General features: G+C 46.4%; 1 protein-coding gene across 2 annotated transcripts in view; it reads right to left on the bottom strand.

Annotated features, from left to right (window-relative positions):
* The window catches only part of ARHGEF6 (Rac/Cdc42 guanine nucleotide exchange factor 6), a 38,806-nt gene extending 26,495 nt beyond the window's left edge, over positions 1-12,311 (bottom strand). Inside the window, exons 1-3 of one of the 2 annotated variants that reach the window (XM_087940799.1) lie at positions 12,066-12,311; positions 8,060-8,146; positions 1,539-1,623 (exon numbers count right to left, since the gene is read on the bottom strand). In XM_087940799.1, coding sequence (XP_087796925.1) covers positions 1,539-1,623; positions 8,060-8,146; positions 12,066-12,302 — 409 coding nt within the window. In that variant the 5' untranslated portion in view covers positions 12,303-12,311. Of the gene's footprint in view, positions 1-1,538; positions 1,624-5,273; positions 5,756-8,059; positions 8,147-12,065 lie in introns of those variants that run through there. The other variant, XM_087940800.1, reaches the window with a different exon arrangement.
* Between the last annotated feature and the right edge of the window lie 1,525 nt (positions 12,312-13,836).

Raw genomic sequence — 13,836 nt, 5'->3', positions numbered from 1 at the left:
TCCATGTTATCTCTCTCTCTCTCTCTCTCTCTCTCTCTCTCTCTGTCTCTCTCTCTCTGTGTCTCTGTCTCTGTCTCTGTCTCTCTCTCTGTCTCTCTCTCTCTCTCTCTCTCTCATATATGCCTGTCCATCTGTCTGCCCATCTCTTCATCCATCCATCCAATAAATGGACATCAGAACACAGTGGCCAAGAAATAAACCAACAGCTAAGGAAGAGACCCATTCAGCACAATCTGTTTCTGTTTTTAGGTGTCAAATTATACGCTTCAACATTTTTCATTCAACGTCACAGATGTTCTTGCCACCCCCACAGATATAAATATATAAACCTCCACTGGTGGGACAGGATGGGACCCTCTGGAAGGTTTGCCACCTGTTTCACGCCAAGCAGGGCAACAGAAAATCTATTCAGATACGCTCAGGGAAGCCTCAATCCTTTTCTATATTCTTCAGCTTGCTCTAAATCTTGTTAAAATCTAGCATCTGTTCAGCAGGATTCCACTGTTTGCATCTCCTAAAGCTTTTAGCTTTAAATAAAGATTTCATTGTGCATTACCAGCCCGACCATATCATGTTAAGTGGATCCTTGCCAAATCCTCCAAGAATGATCTAAATAGTAGAGAAAACAGTAAAGGAACTACAGTACTGACATGTGGATTTTATTCTACTGCAATCCAATGTTGAGAAAGAAAAGAAAGAAAGAAAGAAAGAAAGAAAGAAAGAAAGAAAGAAAGAAAGAAAGAAAGAAAGAAAGAAAGGAAGGAGATTTATTTTGAGGAAGGAAGGAAGGAAGGAAGGAAGGAGGAAGGAAGGAAGGAAGGAAGGAAGGAAGGAAGGAAGGAAGGAAGGAAGGAGATTCATTTTGAAGAAAGAAGGAAGGAAAGAAGAAGATTCGTTTTGAGGAAGGAAGGAAAGAAGGAGGGAGAGAGATTCATTTTGAGGAAGGAAGGAAGGAAGGAAAAGATAGACATGAAACAAAGGAGGGAAAGAAAAAAGAAACATTAATTTTGATGAAGGAAGGAAGGAGAAAGAAAAGAAAATAATAAATAGGTTATGGGAAGAGAACAAAACTGGAACATACTTTCATCTTTGAAAAGGAATAAGCACCAGTTTCTATAGGAACAGCCAATTTTTTCTTCTATTGTTCTCCTGCAAATAGATGGGGCTGGGTGTGTGTGTGTGTGTGTGTGTGTAGATGCCCCACATTGTCGAGATAAAGCCTCTTTCAAGCCTAGCTTGAGTCACGAGTCCTCTGTGGACACGTCCTTGGCTTTTATTGAACAACAACAGGGAAAGTTTGCTGCTGCCTCCTCTCCATGTCCCCCCTGCCTCCCAGAGCTGGCCTAGAGCCCCGAAATATCGCGGTCGCTTGTAAACCCGGCTTGGCTTTTTAAAACTAGCCACGGTTGGCTTTAGTGAGCTGCCCGCCTAGAGAAATATCTCTGGAGTTCAGAACAAAGCTGGGAAATGAAGGCAAGAGACGTTCGCAGGAAAATATTGTGAGATTCCCCCCCCCCCTTTTTTTTTTTCTGCCTTACCTTCCGTTGCTTTGTTGAGAGACAAAAGGGCAGTCAGTACCTTGGAGAAGTTTTCTCCTGAGTAGAGATCGTGGGCATCAAACAGCTGGGAAAAAGATGAAAAAAGAAGAAGAAATGTCATGCCAATCTTTGCAGCCTTAATAATAGAATATATGAATAGAATAGAATAGAACATAGAATAGAATAGAATAATAGCATAGGATAATAAAATAGAAGACTAGACTAGACTAGACTAGACTAGACTAGACTAGACTAGAAGGATAGAATGGTAGAATAGTAGAATAGAATAGAATAATAGAATAAAATAATAGCATAGAATAATAGAATAGAAGAATAGAATAGAATAGTATAGAATAGGAATAGAATAGAACAGTAGACTAGAATAGAATAGAATAGAAGAATAGACTAGACTAGACTAGACTAGAATAATAGAATAGAATAATAGAATAAAATAATAGAATAGAATAGATAGAATAGAATAGAATAGCATAGAATAGAATAGAATAGCATAGAACAGAACAGAACAGAACAGAGATAGCAGAGAATAGAATAGAATAGAATAGAATAGAGCAGAGCAGAGCAGAGCAGAGCAGAGCAGAATTCTTTATTAGCCAAGTGTGGTTGGACACACAAGGAATTTGTCTTCGGTGCATAACTCTCAGTGTACATAAAAAACACATTCATCAAGAATCCTAAAATACAACACTTAGGGATAGTCATAGGATACTAAATAAGCAATCAAAATCCTACTAGGAAACTAAATAAATCAATACAAATCATAAAGATACAAAAGCAACAAGGTTATATAGTCATAAGTAGAAGGAAAGACAGGTAATAGGAAAGATGAGAAGAAGAATGGCAACCCAGTCTTAGTGGATAGAATGTGCTAATTTAATTTAGGAAACGCCATCCAAATGTTTAGAACTGTTTCAGCTGCTGTGAGTATGCAAAGCTCTACGTTTAGGGGCAGTCTACCTTGCAATGCCCCTGGCTAAGGCTGGAGGCTACAGGAAGAGCCCTCTTGGTGAGCTTCCTAGAGATATTTGGCTAGCAACAAGGGCTGCTAAAGCAAGTTAAATTTTAAAAGCATTTTTTCCCCTTTACGTCAGCTGTTCTGCAGCTGAACTCCCCAAACGCTATGCTTCTGTGGCTTTCTTTACATTATGGGCCAACCCAGGGCTATTCTGTGGCCTGAAGACTATAATTTAAAGTTCTAACGAAGGGAACATGAGTTTGTTTATTTGAGCAACTGTTTGCAAGGCCAAACTATCATCTGTGCCACGCCATGATTCTGGATTGTGGTTCATATCTTTTCTGGCCGTTTGAGTACCCGAGGGATCTGGGCTTTATTTTAGAGGCCACAGCATCGGGGAGTTGTGCTCACAAGGTCCAATTTATGGCAGGATCAATGCATGCTCTGGGAGGGGGCTATGTTTCGGAATCCATTTTATTCTTGCAAACAAGTAGAGTCCATTTTTCCAAGATTATTATCCACTCAAGACAACACAGGATAAAATAGGCACTGAGACACCAATGCAACCAGCAACAAAATCACATAGCAGTATTTGAAATAATCACATAGCAGTATTGACATAGGACTATTACAGTATTTGAGGGTCGGACCCAAAGAAGAGAGGGGTCAAGTTATTTCCCAAAGCACCAGAAGGCAAGACAAGAAACAATGGATGGAAACTAATCAAGGAGAGAAGCAACTTGGAATTAAGGAGAAACTTTCTAACAGTGAGGACAATTAACCAGTAGAAGAGGTTGCCTTCAAAAATTGTGGGTGCTCCAACACGGGAAGTTTTTAAGAAAAGACTGGACAACAATTTGTCTGAAATGGTGTAGGGTCTCCTGATGGAGCAGGGGGTTGGGCTAGAGGACCTCCAAGGACCCTTTCCATTCTATTCTATTCTACGATTTCTCCCGTTATGACGGACCAGGATGGAATGCGCAAAAGCAGTAGAAATGATTAATGAAAGGCCTTTTGTGGGGAACAAAACAAAAACCTCGAGACCCTCTTTTAAAAAGGGGGAAAGGAAGGGATGTCATCTGTGGCAGCCATCATCGCATGCATCGTTTCATAAGAGGCATTCCACCGTGTGCACGATTGGAAAATTCCCTTTCCTTTTTTCGAAACATATTCCTTGTATCCTACATTTACGGAAGACTCATCGCCCCTACAGGAGATTAATCACACTCAGGTTATAAATTCCATCACGTCCAACACAGATCCATCCCATCCAAACCAACCCAGAATGCCTTAATTAATGTATCTTCCCTTTTTTATAGTCAGAAAGGTCCTTGCTATGGATCTGAAGACAAAGTTTCGCTGATTTTACCCGTCAGCCAAATTCCCTTAAAACCAAGTTCTCCGCGCAACGGATATGCTTCCAAAAGCAAACATAAAGCACTTGCCTGACCTTTTTTTTTTTAATCCCACATTTTGCATTTGGGTTTTCCAGAAGTGAAAAAGAAAGATTAGAATCCAGAGGTCTCCAAACTTGGCAACTTTGAGACTTGTGGACTTCAACTCCCAGAATAGCCGGCTGGAGAATTCTGGGAATTCAAGTCCACAAGTCTTAAAGTTGCCAAGTTTGGAGACCTCTGGGTTAGACAGCGGGAAGGAAGGAAGAACGGCCTTCTTGAATGGAAAGCAACATGGGTAGAAAACAGATCTCGTGGGGAGGAAGGGGAGGGACCGATTGGGACCTGGAGGGCCACAGAAGGAAGCACCCCGTGGAAGGGAGCTGCTCAGCCTCCCCCAGTCCCACCTGGGAGAAGGGAGGTCTTTTTATGTTCTCCAGAAGCCAATCCAGAAGCAGGTAAGCAGAAGTGAAACCATGATGGATCTTCCCCACTGAATGTGTGGGTCCCCTCCCCTTTAAACAAATCCCCCCCCCCCAGCTTAGAGTCTAGAGCAGGGGATCCCCCAAAACGTGGCAATTCGAAGACTTGGCTGGCTGGGGAATTCTGGGAGTTGAAGTCCACAAGTCTTAAAAGCCGCCCAGATAGTTCCTCCTCTGTGCAACCTCCAAGAAAAGGCATTGCGCAATCGTTCCAACTTTTTTCACCCTTTCGGGGGTCTCGACGATGCCCCTTCCGGACTTTCGATTGTCAATCACCTGGCCGGATCTTACCCAGAAATCTAGCCCTGTCCCCCCATCCTCACCCCCCCGCCTCTTCCCTCTGTTCTCCCCCTTGCTTCGTCTGCCTCTTTACTCCAGAAAAGCAATTCGGTCAAGGGTGAGAAATCAATTATTAAGTTGTTTCTGGACGGACAGCAGAATTCCCAACTTGACCTCTAAGAGTGCAACTGACCGGGTGCTGGAGGTCTCTCCCCTCTTCTCTGCCCCCTTGATGGATGGAGAGCAAAGGCCATAAGTGGATGATGGGCCTGGATGTCCAACCACCCGGCAAATTGGATCTGGAAGCACCCAGGGGGCTTTTGCACAGCTGGCATCCGGCAAGAGGACGCTCCCCCCCCACACACATGTGGAAGGGGGTGCAGATGCCCTTGCCACATCTGGGGCTCGCCTTGCCACATCTGGAGGGCGTCGCAGGAAGAGAGGAGCCAGGGCCGGACGGGGCCCGAGAGGGAAGAAAGGGAAAACGGAGAGGCTCCGCCGCAGCCGACTTAATTCCCCCTTGGGGACCCTTCGGGCCGGCCCGACAAACCGGAGCCGAAGGAAGCTCAAGGAGAGAAACTTGACGAGGAAGGAGGAAGCGTCTTACCTGCGGTGGGAAGCTTTACCTGCGGAAGGCCCCGGGAAGGAAGGGAGGGAGGGAGGAGCAGGGCCGGGATGGGTGGGTGGGCGCACCGGGAAGCCCCTGCGCGGGTCGAAAGAGGCGCGGAGGGGATGCGGAGCGGACGGCGCAGCTGGAGGAGGAGGAGGAGGAAGAAGAAGAGGAAGAAGAGGAAGAAGAAGAGGAAGAGGAGGAGGAGGAGGAAGACTCCGCAGCTGGCTCGCCCGCCCTCCCGCCCGTCCGGTGGCTCAAGCGCTGCGCTCCGTGTTGCCCGGCCGCTGCTGCTGCCTGCCTGCCTGCCTGCTTGGCTGGCGAAGCGCCGTTGGGCAGGGACGGCCTGACCCGGAGCTGGATCGCGGGCGGGCGGCGCAAAGCAGGGGAAGTGACAGGCGGCGGGAGCGGGAGGCAGCCAGCCAGCCAGGCAGGGGCGATGCTCCGGAGCGCCCCCTCCACGCCGCCGCCGCCGCCGCTTCGGTTGCTGGCGCAGCGCCCTTGCCTTCTCCGGAGCCAGCCGGACGCGTGTCCCCCCTCCTCTCCCTTCTGCGTCGAGGCGTCCCCGGGACTTGGGCAGGGTCTCCTCGGGGTCCCGGGCACTGGTGTGTGTGTGTGTGTGTGTGTGTGTGTGTGTGTGTGTGTGTGTGTGTGTGTGTGCAGGGGATGGGAAAGATGCGCCCCCCCACACCCGCGAGCAAACCTCTTGTACACAACAACCTCGCTATGTAGGACAAGCCCCCACGAGCACCCCCCCTGCCCCGCTCCAACCAGCCTTGCAACGGATCTGCAAACACGGACAGCCGCGGGGACGGAGGGGTGGGGGGAAGGTTGATCGGGCGGCCTGCCGACGAACCAGGCGCAGCTGGTTTCGCCCGAAACTCGGGAGTTTCGCCCGCGGTTTCGCGCGGTAGGGAGAAGGAGCGAGAAAGGGAAGCGGGCGCTGCGCTGCAAAAATATCTCCTTTTGAGGGTATCTCGGTCCGGCAAGAAGCGACCTTCTCTTTGGGAGAGTTTTTTTTTTCTTTTTTTTTTTACCCCGTTGGAACTCCCTGCCACTGGACTCGCCTGCCTGTTGCCCAGCCTGGCAGCCAGTGGGGTCAGATTTCTGCAGGGAGGGGGGGCGGCGGAGGTTTAATAATTTATTTACAGCCTTATTGGCAGGGAAGCAACTGGGTGGGTGGGTGAGTGAGTGGGTGGTGCCCCTTAGAAGCTGGTATTTTCACATCCCCCCCAAAAAAATTATCTCGCCAAAGACCCGCCTGAATGACAACCAGATTGAATCCAGACATCTGCTTCGGCTTTCCCCCCCCTTTTGTTCTGGGGGTGCAGGAACTGAATCATTACCCAGAAACAATCTGCCAGGGGGGCGGGACAATGGGAGTGGGCTGCGAAAGAGGGAGGGGGACTCCCCCCCAATCACATATGGCACCTGGGGGTGGGAGTTTTTCTGCGCTGAGCTGCAACCACGGAATGTGCCTATTGTGCTGGTCTTCTCTTCCCTGCCCTTCTCTCCCACCCGACCCGACCCTCCGTCTCCCCCCCCTCCAGATGTGTCTGTAAGCCCAGGAAGCGGAGTGGAGACAGGGAGGGGGGGCAGGGGGGGAAAACAAACCCCCACCAGGCTTCCTAAAAATAAGGTAGGCCGAAGCAGGCAAGACTGGGACAAGGAGGCTTGGGGGGGGCCTAAAACCGGCCATTCTGGTTCTTGCGTCAGCTGGACTCCAGAGAAGGGCCTGGAATGGGTGCGAAGTAAGGGAAGCCCCTCTCAGGAGGTCTGAACGTGGAACTGGCCTGGCGACAAGAGAGTCACGGCACGGAGGGGCTGTTTCCGGGGCTGGAGGTGGTCTGGGTTCAGAGAAAGCCCCTCTGGAAATCTTCCCCAGGCCCATCTCTCTCTCATCCGTCTGTCCATCCATCCGTCCCTATCTATGTACCTATCTATCATCTCTCTCTCATCCATCTATATCTTATCTATGTATCCATCCATATCTATCTATCTATCTATCTATCTATCTATCATCTCTCAATATTTATCTGTGTATCCATCCACATCCATCCATCCATCATCTCATCTATCATCTCTCTCTCCTCTCAATATTTATCTATGTATCCATCCATATCTATCTATCTATCTATCTATCTATCTATCTATCTATCTATCTATCTATCTATCTATCTATCATCTCTCAATATTTATCTGTGTATCCATCTACATCTCTCTCTCTCTCTCTCTCTCTCTCTCATCTCTCAATATTTATCTGTGTCTCCATCCACATCCATCCATCCATCCATTTTATCTAATCTCTCTAATCTGTCTACCTACCTACCTACTTTATCTAATCTCTCTAATCTGTCTGTCTGTCTGCCTGCCTACCTACCTACTTCTCTCTCTCTAATCTATCAATCATCTCTCTCTCATCTCTCTCTCTCATCTATCCATCTATCTATCCATGGTATCTATCCACCCACCCACCCACCCATCTCCATCTATCCACCCATGTCTGTCTGTCTTTCCAAAATGTATTGGGTTCAGTTGCTGGTTGTTTCCAATGAAAGGCCAAGGCTGGGAGTTTGCTCCTCTCTTGAACCAAAATGGACGTACGTTATTTTTGCCCTCCTCAGCATCCACGCACGCAACCCTCAGTCTTTCAGCCCAAGGAAGACATCCTCAAGCGGTCAGGCAGGGCACCTGGTGTCAGCCGTTCTTCCTTTCCCCCTCCCTGGCCCCCACCGCCGGTCCATCCAGACCCTTCCCTGGCGCTGTGGTCTGCTGCCGCTTACCTCGACTTTCAGTGCTGCTGCGCACCCATTTAAAAACTGTTGGATATTGCCAAGGCAGTCAGCTTCCGTCTTGGGCTCCAGGCAATACTAAAAAATAAATAAAAATAAAAATAAAATCCGACAGTCAACAGATTTGGAAGCTTGTGACAACTCCTGTCAGCTGGCTCACTTTTGTTCTCAAAGAACATTACCCTGAGTGTTTGTGTGAAGGAATGAAGACAGCTTGGTGCTCACTGGATTTTCACGAGAAGATGGGCTGTGGGTGGGCGGGGGGAGGGAGGAAAAAAGAGGGGAAGACAAGCTGTCAGCTCAGGAAGAAGCGTGGAACAAATGAACCCAAAGCCACCCAGAGCTCAGGACTTGGCGCCGAATGCTTGCCCATAAGATGCCCTCTGCTAGGGAAGAGAAAGGGTGCTGCAGATGAAGACATGTGGACTGGAAGGGGAGATCCCTCTGGCTGAGCAATTCTGGGGGGTCTTTATGGGTGATGGGACCAAGTGGATTCAACCTAGAAATAAGGAGGAATTTCCTGACTGTGAAAACTACCAACCGATGGTACAGAAGTTGCCTTTGGAAGTTGTGGGAGCTTCATCGCTGGAGGCTTTCAAGAAGAGATTGGACTGCCATTTGTCAGAAATGGTGTAGGGTCTTCTGCTTGGGTGGAAGGGGGTTGGACAAGATGGTCTACAAGGTCCCTTCCAACTCTAATCTATCTATCTGTCTGACCATCTAATCTATCTATCTATCTATCTATCTATCTATCTATCTATCTATCTATCTATCTATCTATCTATCTATCTATCTATTTATCTTTCTATCTATCTATCTATCTATCTATCTATCTATCTATCTATCTATCTATCTATCTATCTATCTATCTATCTATCTATCCATCCATCCATCTATCCATCCATCTCTCTCTCTCTCTCTCTCTCTCTCTCTCTCTCTCTCTCTATCTATCTATCTTTGGCACCAACGAAGAAGGTCTTCTGCAGAGAGCGAGCTAGCTTGGAAGACAAGTGAGAACATGTAAGAACTTCAAGATGAAGGAGAAGGATTCTAGCAAGGAAAAGAATAATTTCTTAAGTGGCTTTTGACCTGCTTGGTTGATTCAGTTGGAAGCCAGTTAGAACAGGAGATGCTACACAAGGGACCCGTCTGCTGCAAAAGGCTGTTTGTTAGCCTAATTTCAGGAGATAATGGCAATCTTTAAAGCCGGGTCATGTAGGTGTGGAGTCTTGTATTTCAAAGACTTCCTCCCATGCAAATGTGATCCTTAAAACAGTTACTGCTGCATTTGGACTAGTGTTGGCAAACCTTCTAATTATCATTCTGGTCTTTCTGGTTTTTTTTTTTTTTTTGCTCTCTGGAGGATTTCTTTCTTTTTTTTCTTGAGAAACGGGGAAGTTCTTTGAAGAGGAGAGAAGAAATGTGCATAACAGCTCAACTCAAATGGAATAAATCATCTGAAAGTGTCTATGAGGACCTCAGAACCTGAAAAACATCTTGCTTTCTTTGCTAGGATACTGTTTCTGAAAGGTATTTCTGAAGAACCACAACGGGGGTGGGGCGGGGGGGGAAAGACTGAGGTTGGAGTGAAGGCTCTTTCGTTTATGGAGAGGTGATTTTCGGTTATTTCGTTTTGTGGCCGCTCTTAGGATTTCCTGCTTTGCTTAATTGAGCACTGATTATGGATTTGCCTCTGGCTGCAAGAGTCATGGGTTTACAAGGACGTTTTTTAAAGGACGGCCATAAGAGGCGTTAGAACAGTTTCAGAAATACAATAATTTGCATTAAGCCGCCGCAGTTGCCTAGCTTGCACATTGATCTGTCCCAAGTGCAGATATGTTAGACTTCAATTCTCACAGGCCTGCACTATCTTTATGCTGGTCTTCAGATCGCTGGACCTGCCCTCGATGTCAATCATCCGGGCAGAGAAGTGCTCGCATCCAGTTGCATCGCCGTCTATTTAAAACACAGCTGGTGGAATCAAACCCTCTTTTGCTCGATTCGTGCCTATAAAACTCAGGCACTGTTTACAAGTCCCCAGGGGCTTCTCAGGATTGCTAACCCATAATTTCTAGATATAGATTCACACGTTAAGACCGGGACTCAAACGCAACAGCTTCTGGGCACGCATGAAGAAGAGGTATCGATTTGCAGCTGGCCTGAGTCAGCATTCTGCAAACCGATGGCCCCCCGCCCTCGAACGCTGAGCTTCTGCTAAAAATAAAAGGAGATTTTACTCTTCTGGTCAAGGAGGAAGATGGCTTGTGCGAAGTGACTCTGTCCTTCAGGAGCCCTTGAGCACTTCAGAACGGTTTCACAAATCATGGTTCCTGGTTTTGAGCAGAGCTCAACATAAGAAAGGACCTGCAAAGTGCAGAGATGAGAAGACGGAAAGGAAAGAGGCTGTCCTTTGCATTTCGTACTATTTTTTTTTTTTCGCTTTTAAAATGATTGTTCATATTCCACCCTTCTGATGCTGGTCTAATTGACCACAGGGCAAGATTTCATCGATGGGCCTGCGCACATCAAACTGTAGAATCAAAATGCAATCGCTCTGTTGGCTGGTGAGGTCCGTTCTGTTTTTATCCTTTTTTTGTGTGTGGAGGAAAAATACAGTAGCCCTGAAGTCGCCAAGGGATGCCCAAACTTTTCACGTCGAGTCTTGCAGCAGCTGTCTGGTGGAGATTCCTCAAATTCCAGGCCGGCAGTGCAAAGGCCTCCCCCTTTCCTGCCGCTGTGGGTCTCGCTCGTCTCTGCCCCATAAGAAGCAACATCAGCAGATCTTCCACAGCTAATGAAGCAGAAGCTGAGGTCAACAACGGTCATGTGGGCAGGATGTGGCTGAAATACAGCAGTGGATTTTGGAGCTCCGGGCGGTCACATTTTGGAATAATCTTCTTTTGTTGTGAAGCCCAGGCCAATAACACTACGGCATTCCATCTTTTCTTTTGCTTTTCTTTTTCCCTACATTTGAACTGGAAGGGGAGAAAAACCGGGGTTGAAGGAGTCTTCTAAATCAAGAATTCTCCACACTTGACCACTTTTAAGACTTTGTGGACTTCAACTCCCAGAATCCCTCAGCCAGCACGAGGGATTCTGGGAGCTGGAGTCCACCGGCCTGACAGTTGCCCGGTTTGGAGACCCCTCCTCTTCAATCCTTCTGTAGAACAATTCGGAGAGAGAGGGGGTCCCCATAGGTACCCCAAGAAATGCTTCCTTTTTCAAAGGGAACTTCTCTTTCTTCCTCTTTCTTATTTTTGGTGTTTTCCATTTGCCTCTTAACACTTTTCAAAATGCTTCCCCTGGGTCCAAAAGTTCACAGATCTTCCACTTCTGTATTCTGCTAGAGGGCTTTTCTCACTTTCTACGCATGGATTTCTAAATCCGTGTTGACATCCTCTCGCTTAAGTCACCCCTCCTTTGAAATCCATAGTCTGGAATCAGGAGTGGAAAGAGAGAGAGGGAGGAAGAAAAAAAATACTGAAATAATTTTTAGGGTTCCCATTGAGCTGGTGAGTTAGTTCTGCCTTGAATCAAGAGCTGTCCTTGAGCCAATGCTTTCAAGAAAGTAAATATTTTTTGGGTTGGCCAAAGACATTCTCTTTCTTCTTCTTCCCAATCTAAAAGGACCTTATTATAAATTGGAAACCTCTTAGATTTTGTTTTTGTTATATTCCAGAAACCGGGACATGTTCTTCCACTTTGGCAGCTAATCAAGATTTCTGTGGGACTATAAAACCATTTTGGGTGTCTTTGCACTGTTCCAAGATCTTCAAGGGTTCTTTACGGTTCCCTGGTGATTTGGGATCCCGTCCCTAAAGTGCTAGGAACCAGGATTTGCACACACACACATCCTACTTGCAATTAAAATGTACCCCTCGATACTTGAAGAGCAAAAAATGATTATTGGAAGAGCAGTTTTAGCTGGTCTCCAAAAAAAGACCTTCTCTAGTATCGACCCTCTTTCTAATAAGCAAGCAAATCATCACGGCCGTACCTTTTCGATAGAGCCCGGCAGAAGTCGGAGGAGGAGTTTGCAAAGGACGACCCCGTCCTTCAGGGAGGCCTTGAGGAATTGCACGGGGTCCTCCACCATCATTTTGGGGGAGTTTAAAGCCCCCATAGAAATCAACCAAGTCACCGTTTGCTCCTCTGGATTCATGACTGAAAGCTTGTTCTGTTCTAAAAGCTTTTGTGTGCAACGGTGAAGCCAAACCCACATCCGTGGCTGCATCTTCCTGCTTCTTCTGAGGTGGGTGAACGAGCAGTTAAAAGAAGTTCCCCTATTACCCTCCACCTATAAAGAGGACAAACCAGTTGAATACTTAAAACAAAAAACAAAAAAAAACAAAAAACCACCACTAGCCAGAAAGCACCATCTTGAATTGGCTTGGACTGGAGGAACAAGTTGCATTTACAGTGCAAATACTTATGCAAATACTTCTGCAGAAGAACAAAACAGAACATTCCCCCAAACCACCATCACAAAGGAATGTGGTTGCATTTAACCATGGACTTTTAACTCCCAAAATTCCCCCAGCCAGCCAGCCTGCTTGAAGATGGATAGACTTCCAACTCCCAGAATTTCCTAAAGTTGAGAAAGCACCGCCTGCAGGGTTTGCAAGGAAGAGTAAAAAATATATCCAATTCTGTGATGGCTGAGCTGATAGGAAGTGTGAGAAAAATGGTGTCTATCTGGGTGGGGGGTTGGACTAGATGACCTACTAGGTGCCTTCCAATTCTGTTAATCTGTATCTGGTAGGTAAAAATTTATGTGGAAAATTAAGAATCTAACCAGCGGTGGGAAAAAATGTAGCTTAGTTTAAATCTTGGTAATTTTTCTACTTGCAGGGAGTTTTAAATGCATGGAAGACTTTTACTGAGCTGTAAACCTCAGAAACCTCTGAAAGATGCACTTTTAAAAAGGGATTTATTTTTTAATGGAATAATCCACTATTTTAGTTGTCATCCTTCAATGCTAGACGATACAAGTTGTGGCAATATAATCCAGGACTGACTAGGATTCAGCAAGAATCTGTTAAGGCATCAATCCGCACAATGCCCACGTAAATCAGATCAAGATTAAATATTTTAAAAGGTTTACACCTTTAAATATAAGGTATGAACACTCTTTCAGTGTCATGAAAAGCCCTCCTCCACATTGGCTGCTGTTTTGTACTTAAAACAATCACAATCACATAATTTTTTAAAAAAGGGAACGCAGAGATCATGGATACTGCTGGAGGTTCACACTTCTTCATCCAAAAGTGGCATCTTGGGACTTTTTTTGTCTTACTTTCTGGGAGACGTGCTCAATTTCTTTTTTGGAGGGCTGAGGTTTGCAAGGGAGGCAACTGCAGGGCTTTTGAATTGTTGGTGGGCGTTTTTGCCTTTTGCAAAAAAAAAAAAAGGTGGGTGGGTAGGAGGAAACCCCCTTTTATACTCGCCCTCCTTCGGGTCTTGAAACTGCCATTTGAGCCAAACAGCAGCTCTACTGAAGCTTCAGGTTGTCTATTTCTGGCTTTGTGGTTTTGTGCTCGGCTGCCACACCTCCTCTTGAGCTCGTGAGTTGCACCAGATGGTGCAGAGCATGGCAAGAACTGAAAATTGGGCAGGGCTTGAAACTCTACAAATTTCACTTTCAATAAAGTGTTGGGTTTTTTTTTTAAAAAAAGCACTTTGAATACCCCTTTCCCTCTGTGCAAATGCTGTTAACTCAAAAGGGTGGCGTAAGGTAAGAGCCAGGGGGATCCCCCAGCATAGGATGT

The sequence above is a fragment of the Pseudonaja textilis genome, chromosome 12, assembly GCF_049901715.1.
Source record: "Pseudonaja textilis isolate UNSWEBS1 chromosome 12, rPseTex1.2, whole genome shotgun sequence".
NCBI lineage: Eukaryota > Metazoa > Chordata > Lepidosauria > Squamata > Elapidae > Pseudonaja > Pseudonaja textilis.
This window is presented reverse-complemented; position numbering and strand designations above follow the sequence as displayed.